The sequence below is a fragment of the Bufo bufo genome, chromosome 4 (genome assembly GCF_905171765.1).
Source record: "Bufo bufo chromosome 4, aBufBuf1.1, whole genome shotgun sequence".
In the NCBI taxonomy this organism is placed as follows: Eukaryota; Metazoa; Chordata; class Amphibia; order Anura; family Bufonidae; genus Bufo; species Bufo bufo.
The window spans coordinates 620,192,489-620,216,137 of NC_053392.1; the positions used below are offsets into that span (position 1 = coordinate 620,192,489).

The following is a 23,649-nucleotide window of genomic DNA, read 5'->3' on the forward strand; positions in this document are numbered from 1 at the left end:
CCTAGAACTTACCACCAGGATCACCGAGCTGCTGAGCGGAGAGGTGAGCGCTGCTGGGAATGCTGGGACATTATACAATAACGCCAAGGGAGGGGACTGGTAATGACTGTGTCCTTGTGTTGTCAGGTTCCTATAAGGTGTCAGGATGTCGCTGTCTATTTCTCCATGGAGGAGTGGGAGTATTTAGAAGAACATAAGGATCTGTACAAGGACGTCATGATGGAGAATCACCAGTCCCTCACGTCACCAGGTAAGAGGAGACCAAATTTTGACAAAATGTGTTACTTTTTAGCTTTTTCAGATGCTCTTGCCACTTTTTATGGGCTGGAGGAAGTAGACTGTGGGTGTGACCTCCACCACCCGACTGATTTAACAACATTTGCACCAGAAAACTGGCACGAATTACACCAGAAATATACTACAGCTCCTGGCTAGAATAGATTTCAGTTCTGGAGCATGGACAACAGTAGATGTGGGCATTTATTAAGAGGCTTGCATCTCTTAGGCCCCATTCACATCTCCGTAACGGATCCACAAAACATGGACACTGGCAATGTGCGTTCCGCATTTTGCGGACCGCACATCGCCGGCACTAATAGAATATTATTATTATTATTTATTATTAAAGCGCCATTCATTCCATAGCGCTGTACTATCAGGAGCGGTGCACATACATAATACAGGCAATTGCACTAATCATAAACAAGACGAGTTACAAACTGGTACAGAAGGAGAGAGGGCCCTGCCCGTGAGGGCTTACAATCTACATGGTATGGGAGAAGGACACAGTAGGTGCAGGTGAAGCTGGTCATGGCGGTATAGAGGCAGCAGGGTCACTGGTTGTAGGCTTGTCTGAGATGTAGGGAGGGGACAGGTTATGGACAGCCTTGTATGTATTTTGTATGCAATTGCGGACAATAGGACATGTTCTATTTTTTTCGGGAACGGAAATGCGGACCCGGAAGTGCGGGTCCGCATTTCCGGAGCCGGGCCGCACATCGTGAATGGGTCCGCAATTCCGTTGCGCAAAATGCGGAACGAAATTGCGGACGTGTGAATGGGGCCTTAAGGAGAGTCTGTTACTAAGTTTTCATGTTTTGGACTGTTTATATAGCGTTCCTGCACCCAGACATGATTATAACAGAACCTTTGTTGTTTTTGTCCCATCTAGTAAGGTGAAAATATAAGTGTATAAAGTTATGTAAATGAGGCACGCAAGTGCCCAGGGGCGACGTTCTGCTGCAAGTGCCCAGGGGCGACGTTCTGCTGCAAGTGCCCAGGGGCGACGTTCTGGCTGCAAGTGCCCAGGGGCGACGTTCTGGCTGCAAGTGCCCAGGGGCGACGTTCTGCTGCAAGTGCCCAGGGGCGACGTTCTGCTGCAAGTGCCCAGGGGCGACGTTCTGGCTGCAAGTGCCCAGGGGCGACGTTCTGCTGCAAGTGCCCAGGGGCGATGTTCTGGCTGCAAGTGCCCAGGGGCGACGTTCTGGCTGCAAGTGCCCAGGGGCGACGTTCTGGCTGCAAGTGCCCAGGGGCGACGTTCTGGCTGCAAGTGCCCAGGGGCGATGTTCTGGCTGCAAGTGCCCAGGCCCCTCTGTTCTCTGCTGGTGAGCCGCGACTCTAACTGGAGCATGCGCACTGCACATGTCTAAGTCTCTGCCCAAAGTGGCCAGAGCACTGCGCATGCCTGAGCCCTGCGGTGAAGTGTGCAGGCGAGAACTGAAGAGGATGATGCCAGATCATTACAGGGCGGGGCAGAAGATACTATGGGGAGGGGTTAGGAGTGCAGATCATCGAGGGGCCTGGGCAGCAGAACGTCGCCCCTGGGCAGTTAAAGCCCGAACATCGCCCTGGGCACTTGCGTGCCCTCATTTGTATTACTTTATAAACTCATTTTTTTTAGCCTTACTAGATGGGACAAGAACAACACAGGCACTGTTATAATCACGTGTGTGTCCAAGAACACTATATAAACAGTCCAAAACATGAAAACTTGGTGACGGACTCCCTTTAACGATTACGTACTTTTCGGCTGTAGACCCTCTCACATGTTGAGGAGCTCATTCTTTCAATCCCCTGAATAGAAAAGGAAGAACATCTCCATTATGAATTTACATAGACATCGAGACATCGGAGAGATGTGTTATATGTATGTTTTGCAGGCTGCATGCTGAGCACGTGATTAGATCCATAACCACAAGATGGGGGGAGTTGTAGTTAATGTGATGTTTGCTGTCAATGGTCATAGATTTAAAGGGAATTTGTCCAATTGTTTAAATCATATTTTTATAATTATATGTCAATCACAGAAAGGACCACCCACTTGGCATACAACTATATATCTGATCGGCTCTTTTTGCTCTGTAACATGCTGCCCGCAGATTGCAATGTTTTTCACGGTGACGGGTTTCCTTTAATCCTTTCAAAACCGGGTGATTTTCAGTTTTTCCGTTTTAATTTTTTACTCCCAGCTCCCCCATTTTTTTCCTTCACATAGCCGTATGAGGGCTTGTTTTTTACGGGACAAGTTATACTTTCCAATTGCACCATTTCAGTTGCATACAGTACAGACCAAAAGTTTGGACACACCTTCTCATTCAAAGAGTTTTCTTTATTTTCATGACTATGAAGGCATCAAAACTATGAATTAACACATGTGGAATTATATACATAACAAACAAGTGTGAAACAACTGAAAATATGTCATATTCTAGGTTCTTCAAAGTAGCCACCTTTTGCTTTGATTACCTCTTTGCACACTCTTGGCATTCTCTTGATGAGCTTCAAGAGGTAGTCATCTGAAATGGTCTTCCAACAGTCTTGAAGGAGTTCCCAGAGATGCTTAGCACTTGTTGGCCCTTTTGCCTTCACTCTGCGGTCCAGCTCACCCCAAACCATCTCGATTGGGTTCCGGTCCGGTGACTGTGGAGGCCAGGTCATCTGGCGCAGCACCCCATCACTCTCCTTCATGGTCAAATAGCCCTTACTTTCAACGTTTTCCAAATTTTTCGGATGACTGACTGACGTTCATTTCTTAAAGTAATGATGGCCACTCGTTTTTCTTTACGTAGCTGCTTTTTTCTTGCCATAATACCAATTCTAACAGTCTATTCAGTAGGACTATCAGTTGTGTATCCACCTGACTTCTCCTCAACGCAACTGATGGTCCCAACCCCATTTATAAGGCAAGAAATCCCACTTATTAAACCTGACAGGGCACACCTGTGAAGTGAAAACCATTTCAGGGAACTACCTCTTGAAGCTCATCAAGAGAATGCCAAGAGTGTGCAAAGCAGTAATCAAAGCAAAAGGTGGCTACTTTGAAGAACCTAGAATATGACATATTTTCAGTTGTTTCACACTTGTTTGTTATGTATATGATTCCACATGTGTTAATTCATAGTTTTGATGCCTTCATAGTCATGAAAATAAAGGAAACTCTTTGAATGAGAAGGTGTGTCCAAACTTTTGGTCTGTACTGTACATTGTGGTGGGAAGCAGGAAAAACATTCCAATTGGGGTGGAATTATAAAAAAAACACCATTCCGCCACAGTTTTGTGTGTGTGTGGGGGGGGGGGGGGTTTATACACTATTTCCTTTGCGGTAAATTTGACCTGTTAGTTTTATTCTCCTGGTCACAACGACTACAACAATATCCCACATGTATAGTTTTTCTTGCGTTTCAATACTGAACTCCTTTTTTTTTTTTTAAACGTTGGAAAAAACAAATTTTTTCTTTGCATTGCCTTATTCTGATCCCCATACATAACTTTTTTATTTATACAGATCTGTGTGAGGGCTCATTTTTTGTGGGATGATCTGTAGTTTTCATTGATATTCTGGGGTGTGTATGACTTTTTGATCACTTTTTATTAGATTTTTGTTTTGTGGGAGGTGAAGCGACCAAAAAATGCTGAATTGGCCATTTCCACACATACATTAGTCCCTAGTGTCTGCTGTTAAAAACAGCAGGCAACTGGTGGTTATGGCACCCACTCCCCTGGGTAGAGGACGCCATTTTTAAATGCCCGACCGCCCCAATATATTTACATTGTGCAGTTGGGAAGGGGTTAAACATCACGTTCATCGGTCACATGGCCTAGGCGCAGCTCAGCCCCATAGAAGTGAATGCGCGATACCAAGCACAGCCGCTATACAATGTACGGCGCTGTGGCTGGTAAACGGAGAGAAGGCTGCAGCGCTCCTGTGAGCATCAGCGCCTTCTCAAACAGCTAATCGGCGGGGGTCCCGGGTGTTGGACCACCACTGATCAGATCTAGAGGATAAGTCATCACTATAAACATCTTGGAATGTCCTTTAGGCCTCTTGCACACGACCGTATGGCATTTTCAGTATTTTGAGGTCCGCAAAAAACGGATCCGCAAAAAATACGAATGACGTCCATGTGCATTCCGTTTTTGGAGAACGAAACAGCAGGCCCCTGATAGAACAGTAGTATCCTTGTCCGTTATGCGGACAATAATAGGACATGTTCTATCTTTGAACGGAACGGAAATACGGAAACAGAAGCCATATGGAGTAACTTCCGGTTTTTTTTTTGCGTAGTTCAGCATACGGTCGCAAAAATATGTTCGTTTGCATGAGCCCTTAAGGAGGGATGCAGAGGCAAAAAAAGGAAAGCAGAAAAACAACAGCGGGGTAATGGTAGGGGAGAGCTGGTAGTGGTTATAATCTGTAAAGTATAAATGGGGCACAGAAGTGATTGAAACAAAAAGAGACGTGTATCAAAACTAATAAACAAGAAAAATAGAGTTGTTGTCCATGGGAACCAATCAGGGTCACTGCTTTAATTTTCTAAGGGCCTTTGAAAATGTATAGTTGGATCTGATTAGTTGTCATGGGCAAGCAATCTGATCCTTTTCCTTTTTGATAAATCTCCGTGAAAGTGTGAGAATCTGACTAAGCTTCTTTTTTCCTGAAAATAAACATGTGGTATACTTCAAATTTTTTTTAAACAATGAGAGTCAGTGGGTGACAACTGGTGTGAACAGAGCCTTAAAGGGGAAGGCAAAATCTAAAGGTGTCCTCATTGTAGGTTAATCAAAATTGGCAGCAGGGAGCACAAACACAAGTAGGTGGAATCAACAAACCCCACTTTAGTAATAGGTGGTTCCTATGCAAAACTACAATGGATCACTGGTTACGAAAGAACCAGAACCCAGTGGTGGGGACAAGGTGAGTATGATCACCACCCTGGTCCGGCCACTCTGTGAGATCTGAAAAATTGTTATTTTAGAAAAGTTGGAAGTGTGGTGTGAATGGGTGAAAACTTTCAATATTTATGTGCAATATGGGCCTTGAACATTTTTTTACCACTGTGTTTTTTTTGTCTTCCCATTTTTTGTAAGTGCATGTTATTTACTTGCTGAAATCTTACATAATCCTGTTTTCTTATATATCCTATTTATTTTGTTTTCTGACTTGTTATTGTCTCAATAAAGCATAATTGGTTAATAGAAAAAATATTTCTGCTTTGGTAAAAAAGAGAAAAAGTTATTTCATTTTCAGGTGAAGACGGGATAAGCGATGTCCATGAACATCTCCATTTACCTTCCGGTCATGAAGCAGAAGATAACAACACCACACAAGATGATTCAGTAACTCCTAACGTATCCTCAGTCCTTCACAGCGGAGATCTATCCACCGATACGGCTGGTTATAAGAAACCCTCATCTAATCAATCATTGATTGGGAAAACAAGAACTAAACAGAAACGTGGGAAAATATTTCCACGTGAGAAACGTTTTAAAAATAAATCTAACATTTCTTTGCAGGAGACAAATCACAGAGATAAAGGGTCATTTTCATGCACTGAATGTGGAAAATCTTTTACGAAGAAATTCCTTCTAGTTATACATCAGAGAATTCACACAGGAGAGAAACCGTATTCATGCTCAGAATGTGGAAAAAGTTTTATTCTTAAACCATCTCTTGTGGGACATTTAAGAACTCACACAGGTGTGAAGCCATATTCATGTACAGAATGTGGGAAATGTTTTGCCCATAACTTAGCTTTTTTTAATCATCTGAGAATTCACAAAAGGGAGCAACCATTTGTATGTTCAGAATGTGGAAAATGTTTTAATCAAAAAGTGGATCTCAATCGACATCAGAGAACTCACACAGGAGAGAAACCATTTTTATGTCCTGAATGTGGGAAATGTTTTACTCGGAAAGCATATCTTGTGCAACATATAAGAACTCACACAGGGGAGAAGCCGTTTTCATGTTCAGAATGTGGAAAATGTTATACCTATCGATCTGCTCTTCTTATTCATCAGAGAAATCACAAAAAAGAGAAGCCATATTCATGCTCAGAATGTTTAAAAACTTTTAGTCAAAAACCGCATCTTGATAGACATCAGAAAATTCATAAAAAAGAGAAGCCATATTCATGCTCAGAATGTTTAAAAACTTTTAGTCAAAAACCGCATCTTGATAGGCATCAGAAAACTCACACAAGAGAGAAGACATTTTTGTGTTCAGAATGTGGAAAGTGTTTTAGTCAAAAATCTAATCTGAATAGACATCAGAAAACTCACACAGGAGAGAAGCCGTTTTCATGCTCAGAATGTGGAGCCCGTTTTGCCCATAAAAGAGGTTTTCTTCATCACTGGAGAACTCACACAGGAGAGACGTTTTCATGCTCAGAATGTGAAAAATGTTTTAGTAAAAAATCGAGTCTTGTTAGACATCAGAAAACTCACACAGAGTAGAAAACATTGTAATTATCAGATTGTAAGAAATGTGGCAGGTGTAGGACCTGCTGTCTAACAATGCCTTCAGATGTATACATAACATTATATTAAATTAACTTCATACACCATGCTAAAAACTGTGCAGTATAACAAAAAAAATACAAGTCACACGTCCACTTCTAAAAAAACCTTTATTCAGTCAGTTGATCAGCCACACTCATCTAATAGTAGACATTTTGTTTTCATCATAGTAGGAACACATCCAGAGGTTAGGGAGTAACTGTTAGATTAGTGGTTGTCCTACTGCTGGGGCCCCCACTAATCATGAGAACAGGAACCTTGTACCCCACAGGGTCCCCCAATATGACCGAAGCGGTAGCTATGTCCGGTATTGTTCATTTGGTTATGGTTAACGCCTTAATGATAAGATCAATTTTCATTTTTGTATATTTGTTTTTTCCCTTTCTCCTTCCAAGAGCCATAACATACATTTCTGCTCAGTCACATGAGGACTTATTTTTGCAGGACAAGTTATATTTTGTAACAGCACTATTTAATTTTTTTGGATAAAAACCTTTAAAAAAAAACTCTGCTTCTCCATATTCTTACAGCTATAACTTTTTAATATATACAGTGCCTTAAAAAAGTATTCATACTTGAACTTTTCCACATTTTTCATTTTACACCCTCAAACTTAAATGCATTTTATTGGGATTTTATGTGATAGTCCAACACAAAGTAGCAAGTATGTATGAAGTGAAAAGAAAATGGTACATAGTTTTCAAAATTTTTAATAAACATAAATCTGGAAAATGTATTTAGCCCCCCTGAGTCAACACTTCGTAGAACCACTTTTCACTGTAATTCACTGTAACAGCTGCAAGTCTTTTGGGGCTTGTCTCTGCCAGCTTTGCACATCTAAGGCTGGGTTCAGACCTGAGCGTATTTGATATGCGCGTTTAACGCGCGTTTTTGTCGCTCGTTTTTATGCACGTTTTTTGCAATAGTAAACGCGCGTTTGACGCGCGTTTGTGTGATTGACTGCAGTGTCCTATGGCCACAAACGCGCGTCAAAACGCCCCAAAGAAGCTCAAGAACTTGTTTGAGCGTAGGGCGTTTTTCAGCGCGTTCAAACGCGCTGTAAAACGCTCAAGTGAGAACCAGGGCCATAGGGAAGCATTGGTTTTCATGTGTTGAGCGTTTTACAGCGCGTTTGAACGCGCTGTAAAACGCTCAAGTGTTAACCCAGCCTAAAGGTTGAACTTTTTGCCCATTCTTCTTTGCAAAAAGGCTCAATCTCAATCAGGATGGATGGAGAGCATCTGTGAACAGCAATTTTGAAGTCTTACCACAGATTTTCAATGGGATTTAGGTTTGGACTTTGACTGGACCATTCTAAACCCTTCCATTGTAGCTCTGGCTGAATGTTTAGGGTCATTATCCTGCTGGAAGGTGAACCTCCGCCCCATTCTCAAGTCTTTTACATCCTCTACATGGTTTTCCTCCAGGATTGCTCAGTATTTAGCTTCATCCATCTTCCCATCAACTCTGACCAGCTTCCCTGTCCCTGCTGAAGAAAAGCCTCCCTACAGCCTGATGCTGCAACCACCATGTTTCATGGTGGCGATGGTGTGTTCAGGGTAATGCGCTGGGGTAGTTTTCTGCCACACATAGCATTTTGCATTTAAGCCAAAAAGTTCAACTTTTGTCACATCTGACAAGAGCAATTTCTTCCACATACACTACTTACAAAAAGTTAGGGATATTTGACTTTCGGGTGAAATTTATGGAAAACTTAAAAAGGTTTACGCTACAGTGATATTATACCATTAAAGTCGGGCATTTAAGTAGAAGCAGCAATGGTGATTTCCTTATCTCAAACAATTTATTGAAACAAAAGCCAAAAAAAGTGGTGGGTATATCCCCACAAAATGTTAGTGTCTCAATAAGGCTACTTTCACACCTGCGTTAGGTGCGGATCCGCACCTATAATGCAAACGCTTTTTTTTTTTTTTTTTTTCCATGATAATGCAAACGGATCAGTTTTAACTTTACATTGAAAGTCAATGGGGGACGGATCCGTTTGAAGATTGAGCCATATTGTGTCAACTTCAAACGGATCCGTCCCCATTGACTTACATTGTAAGTCTGGACGGATCCGTTTGCCTCCGCACGGCCAGGCGGACACCCGAACGCTGCAAGCAGCGTTCAGGGGTCCGCCTGCTGAGCGGAGCGGAGGACAAACGGTGCCAAACTGATGCATTCTGAGCGGATCCGCATCCACTCAGAATGCATTAGGGCTGGACGGATCCGTTTGGGGCAGCTTGTGAGAGCCTTCAAACGGAACTCACAAGCGGAGCCCCGAACGTTAGTGTGAAAGTAGCCTAACTTGGCGTGTGGCCTTGAGCTGTTGACAAGTCGACTTATTGTCTGCTGAGGCATGGCATCCCAGCTCTTGTTGAAGGGCGGCCCTCAGGTCATTGAGGTCAGGTTCTGGGGTACAAAGCCTCTACATGGCGACTCAGGTCATTCCATAGGTTTTCAATGGGATTCAGTTCTGGAGAAAGCAGGAGCATTGCTTGGGTCTCAAAAGATCTGAGGCCCAGGCCCCAATGAATATGGCCCAGTTCTCTAAGTCGCCCTCCCTGCCCCCACACACCGCATTTTGCTGTCCTTGCTATACAGCAGCCTGTCACATTTCCTGTCAGTCCGGCCGGGTACAGGAAACAAAAGCTCCTGTACCGCGGACCGAACAGAGCTCGGCCACGCTACACTAACAACAGCAGTAGCACAGAGCGGACACAGCAGGCTGCGCAGCACTGAGCCGGCGACCGGAGATTCTTTAGAGCGGCAAGCGCTCAGGAGGCGCAGCATGAGGGGCGCCGCCGGCCGGCTGCCCGAACTCATATAACCAACTTTTTTAAAAAAAAATTTACACCGCAGAAGGGCGCCCCCTGCTAAATGGCGCCCTAGGCGACTGCCTAAGTCGCCTTACTGGTGGCGCCGGCCCTGACCTGGAGTCCCCACAGTGTTATCCTGCTGCTCGCTGTGCTCCCCAATACCCCCAAATACTTTCCTGAAGAAAAATTAGCACCCCCCCCATAGTAATAGTGCTTCTTCAAGTCCCACCAATAGTAATTTCCTTCTAGAATGCCCTCATTAGTAATACTGTACCCTACAGTGCCCCCAACAGTGATAATGCTCCCCAAGAATGCTCCCATTAGTAATACTGCCCCCAACTGTGATAACGCTCCCCAAGAGTGCCTCCATTAGTAGAAGAGCCTTCCAGTACTAATAATGTTCTCACAGAGACCCCTCAGTAGAAATAAGGCCCCCATAGCGCTCTTAGTAGAAATAAGGTGGATCTATAAGTCCCTCCTATAGAGCCCCCAGTAGTAATAAGAACGCCTAATGTCCCCATGAATTATAATACCCCTACAGTGCCCCCAGTATTTATACTGCCCCCTACTGTTATAATGCTCACCCTGAAGTGCCCCAAGTAGTTATAATGCCCCCTTCAGTGCCACCCGTAGTTATATTCCTCCCTCCGCCAGAGAGTCCCATGTAAATAACATTACACCATCTCTCCAGCCCCCTCCAATTTACAGTCCCATGTAAATAACATCCCTCTATATCTACAGCCCCCTCCAAAATACAGTCCCATGTAAATAACATCACCTTCTCCCCAGCCACCTTCAACATACAGTCCCATGGACATAATATCACCCCCTCCCCAGCTGCCCCCAACATGCATTCCCATGTAAACATCACCCACTCAACATTCAGTCCCATGTAAATAACATAACTCCCTCCCACGGCTGCCATCAACATACAGTCCCTTGTAAATATCATTACTGCCTCATCCAGCACCCTCCAACATTTGGTCCCATGTAAATAACATCACTCCCTTCCAGAGCTGCCTCCAACATACAATCCCATGTAAATAACATCATCCCCTCCCACAGCTGCCTTTAACATACAGTCCCATGTAAATAACATCACCCTGCCCCAGCCCCTGCAACATTCAGTCCCATATAAATAACATCACTCCCTCCCTCAGCCCCCTCTAACATTCAGTCCCATGTAAATACCATTACTCCCTCCCTCAGCCCCCTCCAACATTCAGTCCCATGTAAATAACATCACTCCCTCCCACAGCTCTCTCCAACATACAGTCCCATGTAAACAACATCACCGCCTCCCCAGCCACCTCCAACACACAGTTCCATGTAAATATCATCCCTCCCTTCAGCCCTAACATACAGTCCCAGTTAAATAACCACAACTCCCAGCATTGCTCTGCATCTCCCTTCACTTACCTCTCCTCATGTAGCAGACTTCACCACAGCTTTTTCTCGCAGGACTTCTCCTCTTCACTGCCATCCTCTCCTGCACTGGTCACATAATGGTGACATCATCGCAAATCCTTCTCAACCACTGCCTGTTTTACTGGTCAGATGACCTGTGATGTCATCACAGGTCCTTCAGATCTTCCAGTGTATTTGATTCAATTGTATTGAATTTGATTTAGTTGTATCTAGCAGGCAGGCAGGACATTCGGGGCCTGGGACAAAACATCAGGGGCCCAGGCCCCGAATGTTTTAACCTAGCAACGCCCCTTCACTCCATTTGAGGTCCCCCAGTCTCCAGCAGCTGTTCTCTAATAATGCGACCTCGATGAACTGGCGCCTGGTCGTCCATGAAGATGAAATTAGGCCTGTGTTGTTCATGCAGAGTCACAATGACTGAATTAATAATGTTATTAAAGTAGTATGGGCTTGTCACTGTACCATTTATAAAGTGTAGGGCAGTTCTGTATTGACTAGACACACCTGCCCACATTGTAACACCACCACCACCAAAGGCTCGTCTGGTGACAACAGTGGCTGATGCATAGCACTCTTCTTGACATCTCCAACATCAATGGCGGCCATCATTTCTGCTCAGCGTTAGGCCTCATGCACACGACCGTTGTTGTGTTCCGTTCCACAAAATGGGGTTCCATTGTTGAATGGGTCCGCGAACCATTTTCCGCGAAAATAATAGGACAGGTTATATTTTTTGGACGGATTGGAACCACAGATCACGGACGCGGATGGCAAACGGTGCATTAGCCGAGTTTTTAACGGACCTATTGAAAATCAATGGGTCCGCAGAAAATCATGAAAAACGGCACAACGGACACGGAATAAAACAACGGTCGTGTGCATGAGGCCTTGATCGACTTTCATCACTGAACAGCACTGAGGCCCACTGGTCCCTCGTCCAGCATAGATGCACCCTGGCCCATGCAAGATGATGACACCTGTCCCTGGTGGTGTGGTCAGGTACCCTTGCAGGTTGTCCAGCATGCAGACCACGCTGATGTAAATGGCTTTGAATGGTCTGACATGACACTTGGGTTAAATGTGCCTGGAGTTGTGTGGTATTCATCATCCGGTTCCGCAGGACATTATTTACAAAGAAGCGGTCATCAGTGTGGGATGTGGCCAAAGGACGTTCACTTCTATGCCTTTCTGTGACTTCCAGTCTCTCTGTATTTCTGTTGCAAGCTGCTGATGACACTCTGTGACACTCTAACCTCAGTGGCCACTTCTGTCTGAAAATATCATGCTTCAAGCCTCGCAATGGCGAGGTACTGTTCATCAATTATTAGGTCTCGTCTTGGTCTCATGATGTCAAAATGTGAACAGTATGATGAGGAGGACTGTTTAACCAGCTAACTGTTTTTAGTGGGAAAAGTAGCTAACTGGAGGGGGGAGGGCTGCTTTAGATGCTGATATCTGCTGAATGGTAGCAGCTAGAAACATGCAACTGGTCTTGTTTGAAAGCTGACAATCCAGGCTTACAAGCGCATGTCGTACTTTTAGTCTGGCCACCTCTCGGCATGCGCTGCTGCCGGAACTCCGCCCCGCCCCTATTATAGTCAATGGTGCCAGAGCGGTAGTCTGGTGGCATGAGTGCACTAGCAGCAGCACGGATCCGACAGGCTGTTCACCCGCCTGAACAGCCTGCCGGAGTCCCTTGCTGCTAGTCTGAAACTAGCCTTAGCTATTTTATGTCTGGAAACTTGTTTGTGTCTGGAAAAACTGCAGTGTCATTGCCATTGAGTATCATTGAAGCCACTGGTGTATCTATAGGGGTCGCAGCAGTCGCAGTTGCCAGTGGTGCTGTAATTTTCCCTTCATAAGATGCATTACATCTTATAAAGGTAATACTAGTGAGTGCTTCCATAATGGAAGCGCTCACTAGTCTGCAGGAGTCGGGGGAGTGAAGCACTGTGAGCGCTGTACTTACCCCTTCTCCTGCTTGCTCTTCTCAGGTCCCGCTCTGCTGTGTCCTGGTTGCCTGTAGCGTCAGGACATACAGAGTGCCCTATGACCTGAGGCTGCAGGCAGTCAGGTGACTGTGCAGGGCGGGCCCTGAGAAGAGAACGAGGAGGCCGCCAGACCAGAAGAGGAGCGGCTGAGCAGGAGAGGTAAATTTGTTTATTTATTTTGAAATCTGATCTGAGGTCTGATATGGGGGTTCTGACTGAGGTTTAATGGGAATCTGGAGGTCTGATTGGGGGATTGGAGGTCTGATTGGGGGTCTGGAGATTTAATAGGGGTCTGGAGGTCTAATGGGGGTCTTATTAGGGCTCTAGAGGTCTGATGGGTGTCAGATATGGGAGTTTGGAGGTCTAGAGGGGGTCTGATTGGGAGTCTGGAGGTCTAATGGGCGTTTGATTGGGCTTCTGGAGGTCTAATGGGTCTAATTGGCAATCTAGAGGTCTAATGGTGTCTGGAGGTCAAATGGGGCTCTGATTGGGGGTCTGGAGGTCTAATTAGGGTCTGATTGGGGGTTTGGAGGTCTGATTGGGGGTCTGGGGTCTAATGGGGGGTCTAATTGGGGCTCTTGAGGTCTAATAGGTGTCAGATATGGGAGTTTGAAGGTCTAGTGGGGGTCTAAAGGGGGTCTGATTTGGGATCTGGAGGTCTAGTGGGGGTTTGATTGGGGGTCTGGAGGTATAATGGTTCTAATTAGTGGGCTAGAGGTTTAATGGGGGTCTGGAGGTCTAATGGGGCTGTGATTGGGGGTCTGAAGGTCTAATGGAGGGTCTGATTGGGGGTTTGGAGGTCTGATTGGGGGTCTGGAGGTCTAATGGGGGTCTGATTGGGGGATGGAGGTCTAATGGGGGTCTGGAGGTCTAATTGGGTTCTGGTTGTGGGTCTGGAGGTCTGATGGGGGTCTAATTGGCGGTCCAGAGGTCTAATGGGGGTATGGAGGCCTAATGGGACTCAGATTGGGGGTCTGGAGGTCTAAAGGGGGTCTGTTGGTTTAATGGGGGTCTGGAGGTCTTATGGAGGTCAGATATGAGGGTTTTGAGGTCTAGTGGGGGTCTGGAGGTCTAACAGAGGTCTGATTGAGGGTCTAGAGGTCTAATGGGGGTCTGATTGGGGGTCTGGAGGTCTAATGTGGGTTTGCTTGGGGGTCTGGAGGTCTAATGGGGGGTCTGATTGGGAATCTGGAGGTCTAATGGGGGTCTGATTGGGGGTCTGGAGGTCTAATGGGGGCAGATATTAGGGTTTGGAGGTCTAATGGGGGTTTGGAGGTCTGGTCTATGGTCTAAAGGGGGTCTGGAGGTCTGGTCTGATATAGGGGTCTGGAGATCTGATCTGAGGTCTGAGGTTTAAGGGGCGTCTGAAGGTCTGGTCTGGAGGTCTGATATGGGTTCTGGAGGTCTAATGGGAGTCTTATCTGAGGTCTGATATTGGGGCGGGGTCTGACATGGAGGTCTAATGGGGGTCTGATCTGAGGTCTAAAATTGGGGTCTGATATGGTGGGGTCTGACATAGAAGTCTAAAGGGGGTCTGGTCAGAGATGGGGGGGTCTCATCTGGGGTTTTATATGGGGGTCTGATCTGAAAGATACGTTTTTTCTTTGTACTGGCGCACAATATAAAGGGGTATTTTTGTACTGGCGCACTATCAATGTGATACCAGTATTTTCAGGGGGACTGTTTCTGCAGGATAGTATCGGGGGGAAGGATGGGGTGTTAAGAAGGTAGGAGGAGGATGGAAAAATAGTAAAATAAGATGTCTGTTTGTTTAAACCCTGCAGAGACGAGACACGGCTGAAAGAAGTCACCATTGTGGTCTGGTCTGAAAAGAGAAGATGAGGAAAGAGAATATCTACATCAGAGGAGACATCACTGGATGTAACAGGTAGATATGTGGGGCTGTATTACCCTGTATGTTTTGTAGCGCTGTATGTAATGTTTCCAAGTATGTCTTTAACCTCTTCAGGACACATGACGTACCGGTACGTCATGTGTATTTCCGATCACCGCCTCCCAGCGGGCGGTGATCGGAACAAGGTGCCTGCTCAAATCGTTGAGCTGGCACCTTGGCTTAATGCGCAGGGGGGTCCTGTGACCCCCGTGTCGGCGATCGCTGCAAACCGCAGGTCAATTTAGACCTGCGGTTTGCGGCTTTTCAGTGGTGCGGCGGGCGCAGGTGCCATCGGGTCCCCATGGGTCTGTAGGGGAGACCCGATGGCATGGAAGGCAGTGCGATGCCTAAGGAAGGGATCGCGCTGCCTTCCGGTGACGAGCCTGTTAGATTCAGCCCCCTGGATCTCACAGGCCGGAAGCTGTATGAGTAATACACACAGTATTACTCATACAGCCAATGCATTACAATACAGAAGCTATTATTGTGTAAAACTTACATAAATAAATAAAAAGTATACATATTAGGTATCGCCGCGTCCGTATCGACCGGCTCTATAAAAATATCACATTACCTAACCCCTCAGATGAACACCGTAAAAAATAAAAAATAAAAACTGTGCTAAATAAACCATTTTTTGTCACCTTACATCACAAAAAATGTAATAGCAAGCAATCAAAAAGTCATATGCACCCCAAAATAGTGCCAATCAAACCGTCATCTCATCCCGCAAGAAAATGATACCCTAGCTTACATAATTGCTCAAAAACTGAAAAAACTATGGCTCTCAGAATATGGAGACACTAAAACATGATTTTTTTTTTTTTCAAAAATGATATTATTGTGTGAAACCTACATAAATAAAATAAAAAGTACACATATTAGGTATCGCCACGTCCGTATCGACCGGCTCTATAAAAATATCACATGACCTAACCCCTCAGGTGAACACCGTAAAAAATAAAAAATAAAAACTGTGCTAAACAAACCATTTTTTGTCACCTTACATCACAAAAGTGTAATAGCAAGCGATCAAAAAGTCATATACACCCCAAAATAGTGCCAATCAAACCGTCATCTAGTACTGCAAAAATCATACCCTACCCAAGATAATCGCCCAAAAACTGAAAAAACTATGGCTCTCAGACTATGGAGACACTAAAACATAATTTTTTTTGTTTCAAAAATGAAATCATTGTGTAAAACTTACATAAATAAAAAAAGTATGCATATTAGGTATCTCCGCGTCCGTATCGACCGGCTCCATAAAAATATCACATGACTTAACCCCTCAGATGAACACCGTAAAAAAATAAAAATAAAAACTGTGTAAAAAAAGCAATTTTTTGTCACCTTACATCACAAAAAGTGTAATAGCAGGCGATCAAAAAGTCATACACACCCCAAAATAGTGCCAATCAAACCGTCTTCTCATCCCGCAAAAATCATACCCTACCCAAGATAATCGCCCAAAAACTGAAAAAACTATGGCTCTCAGACTATGGAAACACTAAAACATGATTTTGTTTCAAAAATGAAATCATTCTGTAAAACTTACATAAATTTAAAAAAAAGTATGCATATTAGGTATCGCCGCATCCGTGACAACCTGGTCTATAAAAAATACCACATGATCTAACCTGAATGTTGTAAATAACAAAAAATAAAAACGGTGCCAAAACAGCTATTTCTTGTTACCTTGCCTCACAAAAAGTGTAATATAGAGCAACCAAAAATCATATGTACCCTAAAATAGTACCAATAAAACTGCCACCTTATCCCGTAGTTTCTAAAATGGGGTCACTGTTTAGGAGTTTCTACTCTAGGGATGCATCAGGGGGGCTTCAGATGGGACATGGTGTCAAAAAACCAGTCCAGCAAAATTTGCCTTCCAAAAAACGTATGGCATTCCTTTCCTTCTGCGCCCTACCATGTGCCCGTACAGCGATTTACGACCACATATGGGGTGTTTCTGTAAACTACAGAATCAGAGCCATAAATATTGAGTTTTGTTTGGCTGTTAACCCTTGCTTTGTAACTGGAAAAAAAATTATTAAAATGGACAATCTGCCAAAAAAGTGAAATTTTGAAATTGTATCTCTATTTTCCATTAATTCTTGTGGAACACTTAAAGGGTTAACAAAGTTTGTAAAATCAGTTTTGAATACCTTGAGGGGTGTAGTTTCTAGAATGGGATCACTTTTTTGGAGTTTCTACTCTAGGGGTGTATCAGGGGGGCTTCAAATGGGACATGGTGTCAAAAAACCAGTCCAGCAAAATTTGCCTTCCAAAAACCGTATGACATTACTTTCCTTCTGCGCCCTGCCGTGTGCCCGTACAGCGATGTACGACCACATATGGGGTGTTTTTGTAAACTACAGAATCAGAGCCATAAATATTGAGTTTTGTTTGGCTGTTAACCCTTGCTTTGTAACTGGAAAAAAAATATTAAAATGGAAAATCTGCCAAAAAAGTGAAATTTTGAAATTGTATCTCTATTTTCCATTAATTCTTGTAGAACACCTAAAGGGTTAACAAAGTTTGTAAAATCAGTTTTGAATACCTTGAGGAATGTAGTTTCTAGAATGGGTATACAAAAAGGTTTTGGCAGCACTACTGATCCCATGATGGGAAAAACATTAAAGATACCTTTAAAGGTGATGGTGCACGCAGATGGGGATCCTGGCCAGTGGTCCCAATGTCTAGAAAAAATGCAACAATCCGCAGCACTCACCAGTGTGGAAAATCAAGTGGTGATTTATTCACAGATCAGCATGGTACAAGCAATGTTTCGACCTTCATCGGTCTTTCTCAAGAAAGACCGATGAAGGTCGAAACGTCACTTGTACAATGAGGTTTCCAAGTTTGACGTATATCCCATGCCCCGAGTGCATGAGCTTATTGAGAAGTTAGGCCAAGCCCGGTATTTTTCTGTGTTGGACCTCACCAAAGGGTACTGGCAGGTACCCTTGATGGAGGCTGCCAAGGAGAAAACGGCTTTCATTACACCAGAGGGGCTGTATCATTACAAGGTATTACCCTTTGGTCTACATGGCTCCCCCGCCACATTTCAAAGGATAATGGACATTGTACTCCGTCCACATCATCGGTACGCTTTGGTATACCTGGACGATATTGTTATGCACAGTACCGACTGGGAAAGTCACCTAAAGTACAGGCTGTAGTAGACTCCCTTAGGAAAAGTGCACGATAGGGTTAGAAGAGACCAAGTACCTAGGGTATGTAATTGGGCTTGGAGTTATCAAACCTCAGGTGAACAAAATTGAGGCAATTAGGAATTGTCCCAGACCTGTCACTTTCGGCATGTAAAGTCGTTCCTGGGAATGGTGGGATACTATATGGGGTTTGTCCCCCACTTTGCTACAGTGGCCACATCATTGACAGGCCTTTTGAAGGGACGCAAGTCAGTGACAGTCCACAGGAATGAGCAGGCAGAAAAGGCTTTCTCTGCTTTGAAGTCGGCCATGTGTGGGTTCTCGGTTTTGGTGTTGCCCAACTTCAAAAGAGAGTTTATAGTACAGACCGATGCCTCGTAAGTAGGTCTCGGTGCTGTACTGTCTCAGGAAGTCAACGGGGAGGAGCCTCCCGTTGTCTTCCTCAGCCGGAAGCTTACCCTAGCCGAGACCAGGTATAGTATAGTGGAGAGAGAGTGCCTGGTTATCAAGTGGGCACTCGAGTCTCTTCGCTATTATTTGTCGGGGAGAAAGTTTCGTCAGGTGACCAACCACCTCTCAAATGGATGAGCCAGGCCAAGGACAGAAATGCCCGGGTCACCCGTTGTTTTCTGTCTTTACAAAACTTCAAGTTTTCGGTGGAACACAGAATGGGCCGGTTACTAGGAAACGCGGATACCCTGTCCTGGGTACACTGTTTAATGTGTGTCCACCCCCTCAGGGTTGATCAAAGAAGGGAGGTATGTTGGAAGGAACAAGGGCCCGTCATTGATGGTCGGTATGTGTCACCGAGGTTACTGGCCTCGGTGAGGTAAGAGCCGATTTTTCTCAAGTGTCATTATTGCAGATTTCAGTATGATGAGGTCAGATGGCACTGCGTGCTGGTCGGTGGGTGCTCGGTTTATGCGGATGTAATCCCGGGATCAACAAAGTAGAAAAGAACCGGCAGTCCAATAATCTTTGCTGTTCACTCATGTTTAGGTGACGCGCGTTTCGGCACTCACAGGTGCCTTTTTCAAACAGAGAGTGACTCACACCAGCTCACTCTCTGTTTGAAAAAGGCACCTGTGAGTGCGGAAACACGCGTCACCTAAACATGAGTGACCAATAAATTCCTTAACAGCAAAGATTATTGGAGTGCCGGTTCTTTTCTACTTTATTGCAGATTGCAGTCTGACACTTCAGCTGTTTAGTATGGCTGTAAAGCTGATCCGGGACGGCTTATACTGGGAGTAGTCAAAAGTGCTGGGTGGGTGGCTACTCCCCACATTCCAAGAAAAAAGCACAACAAAGGTACATAACCCCTTTAAGTCCTATTGATTTTAAAAGCACTTTATGCAAAGTGTACCCACATTTACAACATGACTTTATTAAAATGTTGTAAATGTGCTTATTTTTCTTTCCTAGCGAAACAGGCACCTGAAGTTCACTAGGATAGATAGATAGATAGATAATTAGATAGATAGATAGATATTAGATAGATAGATAGATAATAGATTATGATAGATAGATAGATAGATAGATAGATAGATAGATAGATAGATAGATAGATATCAGAAAGAAATAGATACACATTATGTGCACACAAACCTTTTGTTTGCAGGCATCAAGTATGTGAAGGGACCCATGGGGAGTTTACAACTTTAAAAATCAGATAGAGAGGGGGTGATCCCAAGCTTTGGCAGCGTCCCGTTTCTGGCTCTGCAGGCCAGCCTCCTCCTCCATAGACATCTGAGAGCTAGTGTGCCGGGCTTCTGCCCTCATCACACAGAACCCTCTGCATCACTGTGAGTAATGCTAACTGCACCTGCAGGGAGAGACGAGGACGGGCACTGCCTGGCTGCAGCATCTTGCCTAATTAGAGCAAGGAACAGTCGGCATGTGCATCTTCAGCTCATGCAGATATTGGCTGGCGGCAGGGCCCAGCAACATTTCACTGAGTGGTACTGATCAGCTGTTTTGGCGCCCCTTTATCTTTCTGGAGTGCGGTCACAAAGGTCGCACACCCCAAAGGCCGGCCCTGGGTTTAACACTGACAAATGTAAGGTTATGCACATGGGAAGGAACAATGCAAGTCACCTGTACATACTAAATGGTAAAACACTGGGTATCACTGACATGGAAAAGGACTTTTAGGAATTTTAGTGGACAGCAAACTAAGCTGTAGAAAGCAGTGTCAGGCAGCTGCTGCCAAGGCCAATAAGATTATGGGTTGCATCAAAAGGGGAATAGATGCCCATAATGAGAATATAGTCCCATACCTCCCAACTTTGTAAACAAATAAAGAGGGACACATTGTGCAGTGCGCGAAGCGGGCACATTTTTTACACACTAGGCCACGCCTCTAACTCCGCCCAAAACATAACTATATACCTAATCCCACCCAGCCCCCTTAATGCCCCACATAGTAATTATGCCCACATTGTGTCTTTAGAGAATTATGCCCAGCTGTGCCCCCAGTAATATGCCCACATTGTGCCCCCCAGTAATATGCCCACATTGTGCCCCTCACAGAAAGTAAAAAATAAACACCACATACTTACCTCCTTCCTAGCAGCAGCACCAGGACATCGGCTGCTCTAGGTCTGTGAAAGAGGCGGAGCCGAGGCTGACTGCTGGCCGGCCCCGCCCTCCGCACAGACAAGAGGAGTGGAGAGCCGGCAGGGGGGAGGAATGATAAAGCAGGGAGCCGATGCCAGCTCTCTGCTTCATCATAATACAGGCAACTGTCTCTGCTTCCTATGGACGCGGAGACAGCTGCCAGAAAGCGGGACATACCTCCCCCATACTGGGAAAGCGACTGTAATCCGGAACTGTCCCGTCGGATCCCAGACGGTTGGGGGGTATGTAGTCCTGCCACTTTACAAATCACTAGTCAGACCACACATGGAGTACTGTGTACAGTTCTGGGCTCCTGTGAACAAGGCAGACATAGCAGAGCTGGAGAGGGTTCAGAGGAGAAGTAATAACTGGAATGGATGGACTACAGTACCCTGAAAGATTATCAAAATTAGGGTTATTCAGTTTAGAAAAAAAAGACGACTGAGGGGAGATCTAATAACTATGTATAAATATATCAGGAGTCAATACAGAGATCACTCCCATCATCTATTTATCCCCAGGACTGTGACTGTGACGAGAGGACATCCTCTGCGTCTGGTGGAAAGAAGGTTTGTACACAAACATAGAAGAGGATTCTTTTTTTTCCCCATTTATATTTTATAGAATTTTAAAATATGTGAAATTACAAACAGTATAATAAGATTATGGCGATCCATCACAGAAGGACCACACAATTATAAAAAAATAACAATAGAGGTACATTAGAAGAAAATTATCATCTCTCCATGACTATAAAGGTAGCAAAGTCATGCGAGTGTCCCAAGGTTGTTCCGCTGGAGTGCCACAGAATATTCCAGGGTTCTTATATCTTGTATCCGAGTGTAGTGTTCAGAACCCAAAGGAAGCATAGAGCTTTTCCAGTGAAGTGCAATCAAACATTTAGCAGCAGTTAACATGTGGAGGAGCAACCTGGCACCTCGAACTCTAATTGATACCGGGACTACATTCAAGTGGAGTGTTAGGGGGTCCCTCAGGATAGAAATATCTAAAATGACCTGTATGAATCATGTAACCCGTGCCCAGAATGACGTTTTAATTGGGCAGGACCAGAAGATATGGAATAGAGAGGCTTTCGGTTGGGAGCACCGTCAGCAGAGATCTGGCAAACCAGGGTTCATGGCATGTAATACTTCCGATGTATGGTACCAGAACGTTAGAATCTTCAGTTAGTTTTCCCTGTAGGTCACTGAAGAAGAGCTAGAATGTGCTCTGCTCCATATGGTCCGCCAAGTCTCCGGGGGGGAGCTCCCTCTGCAACCAATCCTCCCATTTCTTCATGTATGTACAAACCGGATTCCAAAAAAGTTGGGACACTAAACAAATTGTGAATAAAAACTGAATGCAATGATGTGGAGATGGCAAATGTCAATATTTTATTTGTAATAGAACGTAGATGACAGATCAAACGTTTAATCCGAGTAAATGTATCATTTTAAAGGAAAAATAAGTTGATTCCAATTTTCACGGTGTCAACAAATCCCCAAAAAGTTGGGACCAGTAGCAATAAGAGGCTGGAAAAAGTAAATTTGAGCATAACGAAGAGCTGGAAGACCAATTAACACTAATTAGGTCAATTGGCAACATGATTGGGTATAAAAAGAGCTTCTCAGAGTGGCAGTGTCTCTCAGAAGCCAAGATGGGTAGAGGATCACTAATTCCCACAATGTTGCGCAGAAAGATAGTGGAGCAATATCAGAAAGGTGTTACCCAGCAAAAAATTGCAAAGACTTTGCATCTATCATCATCAACTGTGCATAACATCATCCGAAGATTCAGAGAATCTGGAACAATCTCTGTGCGTAAGGGTCAAGGCCGTTAAACCATACTGGATGCCCGTGATCTCCGGGCCCTTAAACGACACTGCACCACAAACAGGAATGCTACTGTAAAGGAAATCACAGAATGGGCTCAGGAATACTTCCAGAAACCATTGTCAGTGAACACAATCCACCGTGCCATCCACCGTTGCCAGCTGAAACTCTACAGTGCAAAGAAGAAGCCATTTCTAAGCAAGATCCACAAGCTCAGGCGTTTTCACTGGGCCAGAGATCATTTAAAATGGAGTGTGGCAAAATGGAAGACTGTTCTGTGGTCAGACGAGTCACGATTCGAAGTTCTTTTTGGAAATCTGGGACGCCATGTCATCCGGACCAAAGAGGACAAGGACAACCCAAGTTGTTATCAACGCTTAGTTCAGAAGCCTGCATCTCTGATGGTATGGGGTTGCATGAGTGCGTGTGGCATGGGCAACTTGCATGTCTGGAAAGGCACCATCAATTCAGAAAAATATATTCAGGTTCTAGAACAACATATGCTCCCATCCAGACGTCATCTCTTTCAGGGAAGACCCTGCATTTTTCAACAAGATAATGCCAGACCACATTCTGCATCAATCACAACATCATGGCTGCGTAGGAGAAGGATCCGGGTACTGAAATGGCCAGTCTGCAGTCCAGATCTTTCACCTATAGAGAACATTTGCTGCATCATAAAGAGGAAGGTGCAACAAAGAAGGCCCAAGACGATTGAACAGTTAGAGGCCTGTATTAGACAAGAATGGGAGAGCATTCCTATTTCTAAACTTGAGAAACTGGTCTCCTCGGTCCCCAGACGTCTGTTGAGTGTTGTAAGAAGAAGGGGAGATGCCACACAGTGGTGAAAATGGCCTTGTCCCAACTTTTCTGGGATTTGTTGACACCATGAAATTCTGATTCAACATATTTTTCCCTTAAAATGGTACATTTTCTCAGTTTAAACTTTTGTTCCGTGATTTATGTTCTATTCTGAATAAAATATTAGAAGTTGGCACCTCCACATCATTGCATTCAGTTTTTATTCACGATTTGTATAGTGTCCCAACTTTTTTGGAATCCGGTTTGTATGTTTGAAACCTACCGGGAAGT

At 44.6% G+C, this 23,649-nt stretch overlaps 1 protein-coding gene across 1 annotated transcript; it reads left to right on the forward strand.

Annotated features, from left to right (window-relative positions):
• The first annotated feature begins 39 nt into the window (after nucleotides 1–39).
• Nucleotides 40–19,557, forward strand: LOC120999386 (gastrula zinc finger protein XlCGF17.1-like). The gene is made up of 4 exons (XM_040430256.1): nucleotides 40–43; nucleotides 127–250; nucleotides 5,528–6,508; nucleotides 19,532–19,557. The coding sequence occupies exons 2-4, from the start codon at nucleotides 166–168 to the stop codon at nucleotides 19,555–19,557; spliced, it is 1,092 nt and encodes a 363-aa protein (XP_040286190.1). The 5' UTR covers nucleotides 40–43; nucleotides 127–165.
• The last annotated feature ends 4,092 nt before the right edge of the window (nucleotides 19,558–23,649 follow it).

Coding starts and splice junctions, on each gene's coding strand:
- LOC120999386 (XM_040430256.1), top strand. CDS start 166: ATGGAGGAGTGGGAGTATTTAGAAGAACATAAGGATCTGTACAAGGAC. Junction 251..5,527: donor CCAGTCCCTCACGTCACCAG/GTAAGAGGAGAC, acceptor TTTCATTTTCAG/GTGAAGACGGGATAAGCGAT. Junction 6,509..19,531: donor GACATTTTTGTGTTCAGAAT/GTGGAAAGTGTT, acceptor TTTCTTTCCTAG/CGAAACAGGCACCTGAAGTT.